General features: G+C 50.4%; 1 protein-coding gene across 1 annotated transcript in view; it reads left to right on the forward strand.

Annotated features, from left to right (window-relative positions):
* LOC120406888 (C-type lectin domain family 4 member F-like) overlaps window positions 1-11,010 on the forward strand; it is an 80,883-nt gene extending 69,873 nt beyond the window's left edge. The window contains exons 2-7 of the mRNA XM_039542062.1: window positions 5,585-5,704; window positions 6,842-6,949; window positions 8,091-8,231; window positions 9,006-9,157; window positions 10,040-10,158; window positions 10,841-11,010. Coding sequence (XP_039397996.1) covers window positions 5,585-5,704; window positions 6,842-6,949; window positions 8,091-8,231; window positions 9,006-9,157; window positions 10,040-10,158; window positions 10,841-11,003 — 803 coding nt within the window. The 3' untranslated portion in view covers window positions 11,004-11,010. The remainder of the gene's footprint in view (window positions 1-5,584; window positions 5,705-6,841; window positions 6,950-8,090; window positions 8,232-9,005; window positions 9,158-10,039; window positions 10,159-10,840) is intronic.
* The last annotated feature ends 5,555 nt before the right edge of the window (window positions 11,011-16,565 follow it).

A 16,565-nucleotide genomic window follows, 5' to 3' on the forward strand; every position in this document is an offset into this window, starting at 1 on the left:
AGGGGAATGTAGCCTGCTCTGGGTGATAGAGAAGCTCCTCCCAGAATCTGTTTCAGGAAAGGCTGAGAACTGTAAACTCAGTACATTAGTGAGAGGCAGCTTCACCCTTTGGTTAGAGTGAGAGAAGCCACTTCTGCAATGTAAGGGGATTATCTGGGCATCTGAGTGTTGTCTGCTGGTTCCAGGAACCACACCCCATGGGGGAGCGGCGGGAGCTAATGGCTGAGGCCCAGATCAGACAGGGAGGGGGTGCGGCAGGCTGAGACTTTCAGGGAGAGGAGAATCTGACAGTCTTGCGTCTCCAAGCAGCTGCCGTTCACCTTGGGGAGACCAAATCCAGAGCACACCGAGCACACTTACTTCTGTCTACACATAGATCCTGGCTCGAATGCAGCTCTCGTCTTCTCCCTTTAATGTGCAGGGGAGACAAAGTCTTGGGGCTTTGCCCTGTGATTCGCCCCTTGGCTGCCTTGCAGGGGGGAGCCCAGCATCCTGGGGATGGGTTATCAGACAGGGATGCTGTAGAAAGGCCCTTCTGAGCACACTGCTGCTGTCAGCCCCACTTTTCTCCTGCACAGAATCATTTCCCCTCATTTCACTGCCTCAGACAGAGGCTGCTAACAGGGAGTTTTGCAAGGGAGTTCTCCAGGTGAAGGAGGAGCAAATACAGCATCTGTGGGGTAAGTGACTGTCTGTAGTGTGTGTTTGTTTGTGTTTGGGGGTTACTTGCTGTGTGCTGAGCTTGTGTTTGTCAGTCTGTTTGTTTGGTTGGTTGGTTGAAGGACCGTGTGCTCTTGCTGGCAGTTGGAGGCCGTGAGCTTCAAAGGAAGGTTTGAAAGCTTGAAGCCTCTGGTAACTGGCTGAGCCTTAATCAGTAGGCGGGGCATTCAATCAGGCCACGGCTTTATAAAGCCGCGCACAAGCGACCAGGGGCTGCTAACAGGGAGTTTCGCAAGGGAGTTTGGAAGGGGAGTGGGAAGGGAGCGGGAGTCCCTCGTCGGTCCTAACCCTTCCCCTGTAGTCCCCTTAAAACCTATAAACCAAACCACATTTCAAAACTCCATTCTGTAAACTACCCTTCCATTAACTAGGAGACAATGCAGGCAGAAGCCCAGCAGCAGAGTGGGGGCTATCCAGTTTATTGCACTGAGTGTAACATGTATGATTACCTGCCCTTTGGGCGGGTGGCGTATATGTGCAGTCGGTGCAAGGAGCTCCTGGCCCTCAGAGACCATGTACGGACTTTGGAGGCCAGGGTGGCGGAACTGGAGGAGCTAAGAGAGGCAGAGAGGTATGCTCATGAGGCTTTCCGGGACACTGTAGAATTGTCCCACCTCCGCTCAGACAGCCACTGCGCTGTTGAGGAGGAAGAACGGCCCAGGGAAGCAGAGCAGTCAATGGGAGCAGAGGGAAACCTTCCCGTAGTTGGGACCCTCCTTCCAGATGGTGCTGGGGTTGCCTCTCGCACTGAGGTTAACTCTCCGGGGGAGGGAACTCCAGTTTCTAGGAAAAGGCAGGTGTTAGTAATGGGAGATTCGATTATTAGAAATGTAGATATCTGGGTCTGTGATGACCGGGAGAACCATATGGTGACTTGCCTGCCTGGTGCAAAGGTTGCAGATCTCTTGAGGCATCTAGACAGACTTATGTGTAGTGCTGGGGAGGAGCCGGTGGTCATGGTACATGTAGGTACCAATGACATAGGGAAGGGTAGGAGAGATGTCCTGGAAGCCAAATTTAGGCTGCTAGGGAAGAGACTGAAATCCAGGACCTCTATGGTGGCATTCTCAGAAATGCTCCCAGGTCCACGCGCAGGGCCAGGTAGGCAGGCAGAGCTTCAGAGTCTCAATGCGTGGATGAGACGATGGTGTAGAGAGGAGGTGTTTATGTTCATTAGGAACTGGAGAAACTTCTGGGATGGGGGGAGCCTATACAGGAGAGATGGGCTCCACCTAAACCGAAGTGGAACCAGACTGCTGGCACTAAACATTAAAAAGGTTGTAGCGCAGTTTTTAAACTAGGAGATGAGGGAAAGCCGACTGCTGCAGAGGAGTGTGTGGATCAGACACAGACTTCTCTTAGGGGAGAGTCTGATGATAGAGAATCTCCAGGTTATAGTCAGGAGCAGAGGGCGGAAGAGTATAATGTAAGGGCCGGGTCAGATGATAAAACAGTCACATAAAAAAGAATCTGGCACATCAGAAAAAGGCCGACAAATAAACAGGGGCAAGTTTTTAAAGTGCTTGTACACAAATGCTAGAAGTCTAAATAATAAGAAGGGTGAACTACAGTGCCTGGTGATGAAGGAGGATATTGATATAATAGGCATCACAGAAACCTGGTGGACTGAGAGCAATCAATGGGACACAATCATTCCGGGGTACAAAATATATTGGAAGGACAGAACAGGTCATTCAGGGGGAGAAGTGGCACTATATGTGAAAGAAAATGTAGATTCAAACGAAGTAAAAACCTTAACGAATCCATATGTTCCATAGAATCTCTTTGGATAGAAATTAAATGCTCTAAAAAAATATAACATTAAGGATCTATTATCGACCAACTGACCAGGACAGTAATAGTGATGATGAAATGCTCAGGGAAATTAGAGAGGCTATCAAAATTAAGAACCCAATAATAGTGGGGGATTTCAATTATCCCCATATTGACTGGGAACATTTCACTTCAGGACGAAATGCGGAGATAAAATTTCTCGATACTTTAAATGACTGCTTCATGGTGCAGCTGGTACGGGAACCCACAAGGGGAAAGGCAACTCTAGATTTAATCCTGAGTGGAGCACAGGAGCTTGTCCAAGAGGTAACTATAGCAGGACCGCTTGGAAATAGTGACCATAATACAATAGCATTCAACATCCCTGCCGTGGGAAGAACACCTCAACAGCCCAACACTGTGGCATTTAATTTCAAAAGGGGGAACTATACAAAAATGAGGGGGTTAGTTAAACAAAAGTTAAAAGGTACAGTGACTAAAGTGAAATCCCTGCAAGTTGCGTGGGCCCTTTTTAAAGACACCATAATAGAGGCCCAACTTCAATGTATACCCCAAATTAAGAAACACAGTAAAAGAACTAAAAAAGAGCTTAACAACCATGTAAAAGAAGCAGTGAGAGATAAAAAGACTTCCTTTAAAAAGTTGAAGTCAAATCCTAGTGAGGCAAATAGAAAGGAGCACAAACACTGCCAACTTAAGTGCAAGAGTGTAATAAGAAAAGCCAAAGAGGAGTTTGAAGAACGGCTAGCCAAAAACTCCAAAGGTAATAACAAAATGTTTTTTAAGTACATCAGAAGCAGGAAGACTGCTAAACAACCAATGGGGCCCCTTGACGATCGAAATACAAAAGGAGTGCTTAAAGACGATAAAGTCATTGCGGAGAAACTAAATGGATTCTTTGCTTCAGTCTTCACGGCTGAGGATGTTAGGGAGATTCCCAAACCTGAGCTGGCTTTTGTAGGTGACAAATCTGAGGAACTGTCACAGATTGAAGTGTCACTAGAGGAGGTTTTGGAATTAATTGATAAACTCAACATTAACAAGTCACCAGGACCACATGCCATTCACCCAAGAGTTCTGAAAGAACTCAAATGTGAAGTTGCGGAACTATTAACTAAGGTTTGCAACCTGTCCTTTAAATCGGCTTCGGTACCCAATGACTGGAAGTTAGCTAATGTAACGCCAATATTTAAAAAGGGCTCTAGAGGTGATCCCGGGAATTACAGACCGGTAAGTCTAACGTCGGTACCGGGCAAATTAGTTGAAACAATAGTTAAGAATAAAATTGTCAGACACATAGAAAAACATACACTGTTGAGCAGTAGTCAACATGGTTTCTGTAAAGGGAAATCATGCCTTACTAATCTATTAGAGTTCTTTCAAGGGGTCAACAAACATGTGGACAAGGGGGATCTTGTGGACATAGTGTACTTAGATGTCCAGAAAGCCTTTGACAAGGTCACCAAAGTCTCTTACGTAAATTAAGCTGTCATGGGATAAAAGGGAAGGTCCTTTCATGGATTGAGAACTGGTTAAAAGACAGAGAACAAAGGGTAGGAATTAATGGTAAATTCTCAGAATGGAGAGGGGTAACTAGTGGTGTTCCCCAAGGGTCAGTCCTAGGACCAATCCTATTCAGTTTATTCAGAAATGATCTGGAGAAAGGGATAAACAGTGAGGTGGCAAAGTTTGCAGATGATACTAAACTGCTCAAGATAGTTAAGACCAAAGCAGATTGTGAAGAACTTCAAAAAGATCTCACAAAACTAAGTGATTGGGCAACAAAATGGCAAATGAAATTTCATGTCGATAAATGTAAAGTAATGCACATTGGAAAAAATAACCCCAACTATACATACAATATGATGGGGGCTAATTTAGCTACAACGAGTCAGGAAAAAGATCTTGGAGTCATCGTGGATAGTTCTCTGAAGATGTCCACGCAGTGTGAAGAGGGGGTCAAAAAAGCAAACAGAATGTTAGGAATCATTAAAAAGGGGATAGAGAATAAGACTGAGAATATATTATTGCCCTTATATAAATCCATGGTACGCCCACATCTCGAATACTGTGTACAGATGTGGTCTCCTCACCTCAAAAAAGATATTCTAGCACTAGAAAAGGTTCAGAAAAGGGCAACTAAAATGATTAGGAGTTTGGAGAAGGTCCCATGCGAGGAAAGATTAAAGAGGCTAGGACTCTTCAGCTTGGAAAAGAGAAGACTAAGGGGGGATATGATAGAGGTCTATAAAATCATGAGTGATGTTGAGAAAGTGGATAAGGAAAAGTTATTTACTTATTCCCATAATACAAGAACTAGGGGTCACCAAATAAAATTAATAGGCAGCAGGTTTAAAACAAATAAAAGGAAGTTCTTCTTCACACAGCGCACAGTCAACTTGTGGAACTCCTTACCTGAGGAGGTTGTGAAGGCTAGAACTATAACAATGTTTAAAAGGGAACTGGATAAAATCATGGTGGCTAAGTCCATAAATGGCTACTAGCCAGGATGGGTAAGAATGGTGTCCCTAGACTCTGTTCGTCAAAGGATGGAGATGGATGGCAGGAGAGAGATCACTTGATCATTGCCTGTTAGGTTCACTCCCTCTGGGGCACCTGGCATTGGCCACTGTCGGTAGACAGATATTGGGCTAGATGGACGTTTGGTCTGACCCAGTACGGCCGTTCTTATGTTCTTATGTTGAGTTCATATTTCATAAGTTGTTTCAGGTTCCTTTTCTCACTTAAAAGTACTCTTTTGCGACGGAACTTCACAAGCCCTAAACGACCCTCCCAAGAAATGCTTAGGCAGGAGGGAAATCCTGCTCCCAGATCTCTCTCACAGGATGCCTGCCTGGCACTAGAGTCACTCCTGATTTAGGGAGGGTCGCTTTTCACGTTCGAGTTCAGGTCGGTTCTGACCTTATTTGGCCTGATTCCGCTGTTGCTGTTAACCGCAGTCAGGGACTAGGAGGCTGAGCAAGTATTGGAATTGGGGGGGTGGAGTTTCCTCAGTATGTGGCAGTTGAGCTGTAACTTTCCATGGATACGTTTCTTCTTCTCCTTCAAGGAAACCCTCCCAAGACATCGGTCCCTTGGCGGCACAGGTCGCGGGGCATCATCGTCACTGCTGTCCTTCTCCTCCTGGGTCTGGCCCTGGCCACGTCCCTCCTTGCTGTGACACTTCTCTGTAAGTTCAACTGCAGCTCCAAGCCCAACATTTGCCAACTTCCATACAGGCCAGCTGGCTCGACTAGGCGTGGGAGGGGAACATATTTCAGCAGAATATTGACCACGTTTCCACTCTGTCCCTCCAAATAAATCTCCTACTCCAGCGAGTTCGAATGGAGCTGTAAGATCTTGCCCTGCTGGTTTGATACTATCACAAACTTTCTAAGTCTAACGATGGTCCAGCACTGACAGGTCACCTGGGGAGGCTGTGGAACCCCCATCACGGGAGGTTTTTAAGGACAGGTTAGACAACCACCTGTCAGGGATGGGCTGGGTGAACTTCATACTGCCTGAGCATCACCTCAGGGACTTCAGATCACATGTGGCAGCCCCACATGCTCAACCTGCACCCTGAGGGTCACGCTGGGTCCGTTCCTGACCACATATCACCAGCGCGAGCCTCAGCCCCAGGCGTCCTCATGGCACCATTGAAATGCCCTATGGAGAGACCGTGGTTCGGGCACTTGTCTGTGGGCTCAGACTGTTGGGTTTAATTCCCTGCTCTGCCAAAGAGTCCCTGCCCTGGAGCCAGCAAACAGCTGAAAACAGGGAGCTGGAGTGGAGACCTCTTGGAGGAGAGCGGAGACAAGCCCCTGTTCCTTAGGGGCAGTGAGTGGCAAAGACGATTGGCGCCTCCCCGTGCTGGGGGGCCACAATCTAAAGGGGAGGACACGTGACCGCCCCACGTGTCTCCTCTGCCCAGCGACCCCCACGCCCAGCCCAGGGCCATCATGAACTCCCTGCCCTGCCAGAGTTACCTGCGGGGGGCTCTGTCCTTCTCCCGCCGCGCCTCCCCAAAGCACATTCGGCCAGTCTCCCTGGCAGCCGGGCCCGAGCGAGGAGCAGGAGGGAGCCGCCTCTCATGAGGCTGAAGCCGCCGCTCCAGGTCACTGCTCTGTGACATACACCAGGAGAGAGCCCCGAACGGGGCCTTGGCTGTGCCGGTGTCCCTCCTCGGGAGGGAAGCTGTCCAAGATTAAAATAAAAGACGTCATAGAGAACAGCCTCGCGCTCGGAGCATGTTCCTTCTCTGGGTGTGGCTGGTCTCCAGCCGCAGTTCGGTTCGGTCGCTGACCTGCAGACGTGTGATTTCTAGATCTCCGGGCACAGAGCAAGCTGCAAGCGGTTGAGGAAGCGGTGGAGAAGCTCCAAGTCTCTCTGCAGCCTGACAACGCCTCAGACACGTCAGCAAAGGGATCGGACAGTAAGTCGCAGGACGAGGGTCTTAGGCATCAGGGTGGGTCAGTTCTCCTCCCTTGGCCTGGAAGCTGAGCACTCTCCGGCCTACAGGGATGGTGGGTGCCTGGCATCCTCCTGCTCCCCTCCATACACTTCCCTGCCAGGTGGTCCCGTCCCCCATCTAACGAGCTGCTGCTCTGCACATTCCTCTGCCAGCGGAGGCTCTGTTCCCAGGGACGGGTGGCTGCTCCAGGCTCCCTCCTAGCTCCCTGCCTGGCAGTGGCAGGCTGGCTGCATCCGCCCCATGCTCCTGCGCAGGATGCCTAGTGGTCACCATCTTCCGTCCTTTCACTGTTGCTCCCTTCGCTCCATAGTTTTCACCTTGGCCCTGTATTGTCAGGGTTGCATTGGCGGGAAAGACGGATGCAGCTCATGAGACACACAGGGCCGAATTCAGACCCTGGTGTAAGCAGGACGTCAGTGGAGCTGCACTCGTGGGTCTCCATTTGCCCCCCAGTCCCTGAGCCCTCCCTGTGCAGCTCCAATAATTTGGGTATCTGCCACAGTCCCATTGCTGGAGGCAGAGCGCCCCCTTGTGGCCACGTCTCACAACTGTCTGTCTGTCTGGCACAGGGCTGCACATACAAACCCGTCCATGGATCAGGTTATTCAGCGTCCAGTCAGAAAATGGGCCCGAACCAAACCCTAGCACAGAACTCGCCTGAACGCTGGGCTGTTCAAAATCCCGGCCTCGAGCCTGGGGCCAGGGCTCGGGGCCATGGATGTTCTTGCAGCCCCAGCTCTGCCCCATGCTGCAGGGGACCCGCTCACAGCTCACAAGGGGGGAGCAATTGGGAAGAGGTGGGTGGGGAGATTGGGGGGACAGGGCTAGAATTCAGGAGAGCTGGGGTCAATTCCCAGCTCTGCTGCAAACTTCCTGTGTGATCTTGGGCACCTCTCCCTGCACCTCAGTTCCCCATCGGTAAAATCATCCTTTATTTCTCCCACCTCACGTCTATTTTGACTGTGAGCTGTTGAGAGCAGGGACTGTCCCCTCCTGTCCGTACAGCGCCTGGCACACAGGGGCCTGCAGGTGCTGCTCTACTGCACGTGCTGATAATCAAGTGTTCTGCATCTCCACTGACGTCGCTGTGACTTTCTTCTAGGTCTGCAGCTATTGGATGAAGCGCAGGCAGGAGTCCGGCTGCTAAAAGCCCAGCTGGGTAATGTCAGTGCAGCGTATGGAAAAATCCAGATACGGCTGGACAACGTCAGTGCAGCACGAGCCCCAGTGCAAGGTCGCTACAGTAAGTACTAGCTGCAGTGCTGGCTGGTGCCGTTTCTGCTGGTGCTGAGGATGAACGGAGGATTTCAGGCTCCCAGGCTGACAACACAGCAACTTTCTCCAGCACTGAGTTCTCTTCCATTAAAAATCACCTGTGACTGCATCTGTGCCCACAGCGTGGTGATCGGTCTGGAGTTAAATTACACCCTAGGCCTCGTTAGCCTAATGGGAGCACCCAGCTATCAGCTCTTCTTAGATGCTCCAAACCTGTCAGGTCACAGGCAGAAAGTGACCCTGGCATTTCAGCGTATGGGGCGTTACTTTCAGAACCATCTCTGAGCCAGCGCCCCCGGCAGGGTGTTGGGGGAGGAGCCAAATTGCAAAAGACCTGAGACCTTCACCACTTATGATCAATGAAAATTGTTGATACTGAACTGGGAGATCTTCCACTTTGGGCAGCTACATTCCCCCTCCTGAATTCCCCCTGCCAGCTCAGCTGCACAGTGAATCTCCCCTTTCCCATTACAGCCATGCTGCTCTGTACTGGGACCAGCGCCCATGCTCCAGCCCAGATGCAGCTGCATTTCAGTGCTGGGGGAGTGACCCCATGGTGTCTGCTTTCTGCAGCGCTCTTTGGGATCCATCATGTGCCCAGAGAATGATGCTGGAGAATCAAAAGTTCCCTGAGCTTGGGGCAGCTGAAGGGCAGGGGAAATGCAGCACTAGAAACCCTGAGCTCCCTGCGTGTGTCCCTGTGACTTTAGCCCGGGCGTCTCACCTCAGTCTCTGCTCCTAGGTGACGTGCTGACAAAGCTCTCCAGGGGCTGGAGGTTTTACGGTGGGAACCTCTATTACTTTTCAAAAGAAAAGAAGTCGTGGAATGCATCCGAGCGGTTCTGTGTGTCTCAGGACTCACACCTGACCTCTGTCTCCTCCCAGGCAGAACAAGTGAGTGCAGGAAGCTCCTAGGGGCTTGGATAATGGGTCAGTGCCTTGTTTCATACCAGAAGGAGGCAGAAGGTGGTAGCAGAGGTTGCAAACTATCGGAGAGGATGCCAAGCCTTGGTACCTGACTCGGGGGATTCACCCATCAGTTTAAAAGCAGAGATGCAGTAGAGGAACAGAGCCAGGATCTGGACTTCCCAGAGTCTGGGGTGCTGGGGGAGGGGGATTTGGGGTCAGGCTCATTTTTTATTTTTCCTACTTCCAATGTAGCATTTCCTGCAAACCCAATGACCTTTCCCAGTGAGGACCCACTTTGATCCCTCTCCCCAGGCCTGAGCTCCTGCTGGACAATCTAGAAGCCTGTATCTGGAAGGCTTGTGTGCAAGGGGCCATGCACCTCTCAGAGAATCCTCTCTCCCCATGTGCCCACTGCAGCCCTCACCCCAGGCCTCTGCAGCACTTTCGGAGGAGGAAAATCCCACCCTCCGGCAGGGCCAGACTTTGCACCCAGTTCTCTGCTCTGAGCTTTGCCTCCTGCAAGGGCAGGGGGCTGGTGTGAACTCTGAGGTGCCCGTCAGTACCTGCCGCAGCCCAGCTCTGAGGGGGCCGTGGGGGGAGTGTTCTGAGACAGGTCGGTGCTGTTAGCCCCAGGCAGATACAGATGCAGACACAGACACAGAGCTGCTCCAGGGCTCCCTCAGGGCCTCCCAGCTAGTCACTGTCAGCGTTGGGGGCAGGACACCGCGTCTCCCGCTGCCCAGTGCCCTGCTCACACCACCAGACGCCCTTTCCTCTCCCCCAAAATCTGTTCAGCCCAGGCAGCTGCGGCTGCATCCTGCAGCCTCTCTTGGGTGACCGGGACATGTTGCAAACTGTGTTGTGCAGGAGTTTCTCTCCAGCGATACCAAGGGACAAGATCACTGGATTGGACTCACCGACCTGGGGACAGAAGGCAGCTGGCGCTGGGTGGATGGCACAGAATACAGAGCAGACACAAGCAGGGGGTGAGTAAAGCTTGAGAGAAGTGATTATTTATTACATGATTGGTCACAAGCTCTTTCGGGCAGCGTCTGTACGGCCCCTGGTGTCTATGCAGCACCTGGCACAATGGGCCCGATCCTGAGGGAGGCCCCAGGCGCTGCCACGACGGCAGTGAATCCTCTCAGGAATTTCTGCTAATGCCCCTTTGCTTAGAGCAGGAGCCTCAACACGGAGTGTGTGTTCAGTGCCCACTGAGACCCAGGGCCAGAGCCTCCCCTGGGTAACTCGGCATTGTCTTGAATGAACCACAGGGATTTACACCAGCTGAGGATCTGGCCCCAAGTCGACTCAGTGCAGCCAGGGGAGTCTGGAGTGAGCGGCAGGTTCCCGCTCTCCTTGGGATTGCGCTGCGCTCTCCCCTCGGTCAGGCTGGGCACGGGGAGGCTGTGGGGCCGGGGGCATGGCCGGAGCCAGCTGCAGTCGGTGCAGTGACCTCAGGGGTCTGTGGGCGAGGCCCATAAGCAGGGCCAGGGAGAAGTTAATGACTGGCCCCCGCTGCCCTCTCTTCCCGTTCCTGCGTTCCCATCTCGGGGGTGCCTGGGACGTGCTGTGCCACCTGCTCTGGTTCTGGGCACTGAGATCCGAGTTGCTGCTGCTCAGCATTTGGAGCCACACACTGACTTTGGCTCTTTGTTGGCCTGTCAGGCACAGGGCAGGTGCTACCCCTGGCCGTCAGAAGCCCTTCGTTACCATGGCCACAAGAGCTGTGGAGAACTCTGAGGGGTGGCCGTGGGCTGGATCGCTTCACCGCGTCATTGCTGGGTGTCTTGGTCCCCTGCCAACAACAGAGTCCACAGAGCAGAACTGAGCTCAGGAATTGGCTGTGGTTCTCCAGTGAGACATTAACACTCTGATCTGTAGGTTCTGGGTGGAGAATGAGCCAAACAACTGGCATCAGGGAATTGGAGGCAGAGAAGACTGTGTTCACATCCATCCAATCAGCCGGAATTTGTGGAATGATTCCAACTGCACTCTGCCTTTCAGGTGGATTTGTAAGCAGGCCCATACACCAGCTGGGTTGTGACATGCAGGTCCCAGCACCTCAGAAAGCGCCTTAATTTCCAAGCTAGAATATTTCCCAGCCACCCGCTGGTGAGGAGCTCAGTTTGACAGCAGCCTGTCTTGCAAGAGATCACTTATCAATGGTTGTGGTTGTGAAACCCTCATTTCTCTGTGTTTTATTTTTTTGGCCCCCACTTTTCTATTGTTAATCTGTCTGGTTCTCTAACTGTTTCTCTCTGCTGTATAATTAATTTTGGTAGGTGTCAGTTAATTAGGGTAGTGGGATATAATTGGTTAGAGAATTATGTTCCAATATGTTAGGATTGGTTAGATAGATTTCAGTACAATGATTGGTTAAGGTATAGCTGAGAATATTACTATATAAACTGGGGTCAAACAGGAAGTAGGCAGGGAAATTGGAATCAAGTTTGCTGGACATTAACCCCAATAAACATCGCACTGTCTGCACTTTGGACTTCTGGTCTTTTGCCGCTTGCTGTCTGCGTGACAAGAACCAGGGAAGTGGGCGGGTGGAGGGAAAGCCCTCTAACACTGCCCATAAACTAGGTGAATAGACCGAAGGCCATTAAGAGCGTCCCCATATTTTTTTTGATGTTGCAATATCATGACTTCTACAGGTTGCAACCCTAACCGCCGGCGGTAGTTAGATGGGGGAGAACGGAACTGGGTTTCTACTCTTAGGCTCTGATCTGCGTCTCAGGTACATACGTTTTCACAGAACTGGCCCAGTTCCAAAACGGTTATGACTGTGTCTTGACAGCAGAGGGAGTCTCCTGCGTTCCTTGGAATGTTTCTTGAGGATGTGCTCAGAGCAGCAGCAATAATTGCTTTTCTTTGGGACATGGGGGGAGGGGGGAGGGCTAGTTTCCAAAAAGGGCCAGGAATTAAATTGGAAATGGGTTGTATTTTGAGTGACTTTCTGTGCTAGAAAGTAGATTCTACTGCACCCAGGTAGAAACTGTAGTAAGATGAGGCCCTGCAACATAAACTCTTGCATCAGAGGCCCGGTATGAGGCCTGAGGCCGGAACTAAAGGAAGGATAAAGACTTTGCTCACATAAAGCCGAGTTAAGCTGTGAGCCAGAGGCAGGCCCTGCTCGCAGGAGCCGGCAAGGAAAGGGCTGATGCTGCAAAAAGACACATACCTAAAAGGTCCTGGACACCAGAGATACAAACATATGCTGGGATGGCACCAGAACACTCCAATGCTGGCACATTCCACACGGATAACCAGGAACAGGCGAACCCCTCCTAAAGACAGGGCCAAAAGGGTACTGTTGGTGTCATTAGGCATGACTCTAGGTAACTCAGGAGGGTGGAAAACCACAGTGTCAATGAAGCCTTTCTGTAGTAGGCCTGAATGAACTAAAGTCACTCCATGTCTGACCAAAGCACTCCCATGTTTGAACTTTAATCGACCTAACAAGCTAGCAACAGAGAATGGAATGTGTAACAGCTAGTTATCAAGTGCAACCCCACTCACACCGGTACTAGGAAATAATAATGAGGCCTGTATGCCTCTGGCTAAGGGGCAAAATAACAGATCAAAGAAATAAAACAAGATAACTGTTCACAGAAGAGTTACTAATGAGCTAAAGTGGTTTTTGCCAAGTATGACTTAACTGCTTAATGTAATTGCTACTGCAAAGTGTATTTGCTGCATGGGAATGAAAGGTGGGGGGAGAGGGGGAGAGGGGGAGATAGGAGAGGCTTAGCTAAAGTTATGTATAAAAAGAGAAAAGCTGTTTTGCAGCTGTGTGCTTGATCTGAGACATGTCTGTGTCTCCGAGCACCTCTTTGAGATCTCAAATAAACGTTGTCTGCTTCTCCACCTTGGTGTGTTTATTGGAGCGAAGCACACCGGGCAACGAACCACTGTTGCTGCTGCCTCGGGCCCTCTGTGCCGGCAACAGTACTATGATGGTGTGACGGAGCGATTCTGGCGGGACCCAACTGAGAGTGCCAAATCAGGACCAATTGCTTAAACAGGGCAGTAACAGCCCTAGGCTGGGGTTTTTCCACCTCTAAGGCAAACCAAACCAGCCAGACAAAAGGGACTTTGGTCTCACCCCACTGGCTAACCACAAGTCACACAAGCAATTTCCTTAGAAACTCCAGTCTCCCAGTATCACCACCAGTGCACTCGTCCTGGGGATAAATGGTTATGAAAACCAACACCCCAATAAAAGAAAAAGGTTCTCTCAATCCCAAAGGACCAAGCCCCAGACCCAGGTCAATATACACATCAGATCTTACCCACAAATCACGCTGTTGCCAATCCTTTAGAATCTAAAATCTAAAGGTTTATTTACAAAGGGAAAAAGGTAGAGAAGAGAGGTAGAATTGGTTAAATGGAATCAATTACATACAGAAATGGCAAAGTTCTTAGTTCAGGCTTGCAGCAGTGCTGGAGTAAACTGCAGGTTCAGATTAAGTCTCTGGAAAACATCCCCCACTGGGATGGGTCCTTCAGTCCTTCGTGCAGAGCTTCAGTTTGTAGCCAAGTCCTTCCAGAGGTTAGAAGCAGGATTGAAGACAAGATGGAGATGATGCATCCGCCTTATATAGACTTTTCCAGGTGTAAGAATCCCTTTGTCCTCACGGTGGAAACTTACAGCAAAAATAAAATGGAGTTTGCAGTCACATGGACAAGTTTCTGCATACTTTGCTGAGTCACAAGGCGTGTTTGCCTTCTCTCCATGCGTCAATTGTGTAGCTGATGGGCCTTAATGGGCCATCAAGCCAGCTATGCAGGGCTGACATCAGCTTGTCTGGGACACTTCCCAGAGGCAGAGCATAATACAAAATACAGACAGTACAGAGCCAATACTTATAACTTCAACTACAAAATGATACACAGACATACAGACCGCATAATCATAACCAGCAACCCAGAACCTGGTCTTAGACACCTTATATGACCCCCTTTACTTAAGATTTGGTGCCACTACAGGACCTTGGTTGCAACCCATGTTCTATATGGTCCCAATTTATATCAATAACGTCACAGATGGATAGAGTGTTTTGTTCAAACCAACATGTGCAAGGTGAGAGGCGGCACCTTACTACGTAGAGGGGCTGCACCTCATACGTCAGGAGTGATGTGTCACGTGTTTGTACCGGTGTATCAGAAGGCATCCCTGGGGCGGTGTCTTGGTCCAGCCTAGGGGGCAGTGGAGTGTCCCGCCACTGACTAAGATGGTCCATTGCCAGGGGGCACATATTCCTAGTATGTCCTGTAGAGTCTACAGGAAACTATTACTGTGCTTCATTTGACAATAAACCTGGCCGGTGCCTTCGTACCTTATCGGAGTCTGTGGTCATTGGGGGTTCTCTCGGGGTTTACTGTGCCAGCGATCTGCGCAGATCCAGGGCAGCACGCAGAGGGAACACGCACACGCGCAGCTGACTGTTATCAACACTGAACAGAGCAGAGCACCACACCGGTGACGTCTGACAACCAAAACCTTCATATTTCTCTGCATAGTGAATATGCAGATTTTGGTTGTTCCCATCTATGTTCTCATCGTCATTGATAATATGATGATGAAAGGATTAACCTGCCTACTTCCTCCCTTCCCCCCCACCCCCGTTTAGTTTGTCCCTTCCATTTGGAAACACTTTTTCATCGCCCCATGAACTGAATGGAGCCTGAAATGAACATGGATCTTGTTTGTGGGTCAGGAACAGCAGCAGCACTGATATCAATGGCTCAACTCTAGAAACAGAGTTTGTTAGTTAGCTAGTGAATCCTCTTTGGCTTTGGAGCAGAGGCTGAACAAACATCCCCACATACAAATACAAACCAGGTTTGTCACCCAAACATCGTGAAGGCTGAGTTAGGAGGCAGGCTCCAGTTACCCGATCACATATTACTTCTTCCACAGGACCCTGCTGTGACCGGACCCCTGGGGTACAACCTGGGTCTGGGGTGCTGCTGAGCCCTCTGCCCCACCAGGCTGGGCCTCCTCTCACACTGTGGTGCTGTGACAAGCTACAAACCTCTGGCATCTCTGGGGCCTTGGCATTCCAAGGTCTGGTGAGGTGAGGGTGTAGGGGAATTCTGCATGTTGGCTGGACCTCTGTGTAGCTGTCTCCAGACCCCCAGGTTATATCCATGCAAAAAACCCATCTCTCCGCTTGGGGTTATCCTGTGATTCCCCATTCCCAGCACTGGGATCTTCCCTGTCTGTCCCTTTTCCTAGAGGGTTGTGATCTGTGCTTTCTGGGCTGAGTGTCTACTCTTCCTAGCAGCTCTCCCGTAATTGCTTTCTGTATCTTACCAGCCCAGGGAATTCCCTTCTCCCCTCTGTGAGATGGGTCATCTGCATTCTCACAGACCACTATTACTTCAGTAGCATCTGCATCCTGTTTAAAAGAGAGAGAGAGTTAATTTCCACAAGCATATTGGGAACAGAATCCTGAAAAATCAGGCCCAGGATTGGGGTACCCTCTGTCACCTCTCCCTCTATCCTTGAGAGGTCAGTTGCGTGACTGCTCCCCTCCAGGAGGTCAGTTACACAGTTACTTCCCAAAACCTGAGTCACAGGCTGAGTGCCTGGGTGCACAGATGCTGAATCAGCCATTCTGTCCTGGGCATCCTCTCCCAAGTGATCAATGAGGAGACATTCCTGTACCACCACTATTCCTTCCCCAGTTTCCTCCTCTGGGACTCTTGGAGGTGATGAAATATTTAGCAATGTCTCCTGTTTTGCTATATGCAGAACACAACCGTTCACATTTGTGGATTTTTGGAGAGGTGGGACTCCCTGGTGTGTGGGGGTGCTGGCTCCACCTCTCTATCAAGTCAAGTTCATGCTTCCTCCCGTTTTCCCTCTCTTCCAGGGCTAGATTCCGAGCCTCCATCCCTTTGTCTTACAGTTCCAGGGCAGCTTTTTGCCTGGCCTTTTCTGCTTCCATGGCCCTCTGGTGTGCAGCTTTTTGCTTGGCCTCTGCTGCTTCAGTGGTTTTCTGGTGTGCAGCTTCTTGCGTGTTAATCTCCATTTTTCTTTTGTGTTCACTGTCCCTCTCTTCTGCCTGCAATCTGCCTAGCTCCAGCTTCTTTCTCGTTTCACTTTCACTCATGTTCCTGGTTTTCTGTCCCTACTTCCCTTGCCCAAAATAAGCAAATAGAAAATAACAAACTGGTAACCACTTTGACGGATCTCTAGCCACCACACTTAAAAGTCACTTAAAATCATCATCAGTGTGTGAAGTGCACGTCTCACTCAGAGCAACAAGCGGTGCATATTACCCTGCTCGCTGCGCCACTGTGACAGCCACCACCCCCCCGCGGTGCCACCTGGGACTTGGTACCACTGAGGCTCCCTGGCCCACCAGCCTGGGCT

Source organism: Mauremys reevesii, linkage group 5 (genome assembly GCF_016161935.1).
Source record: "Mauremys reevesii isolate NIE-2019 linkage group 5, ASM1616193v1, whole genome shotgun sequence".
NCBI lineage: Eukaryota > Metazoa > Chordata > Testudines > Geoemydidae > Mauremys > Mauremys reevesii.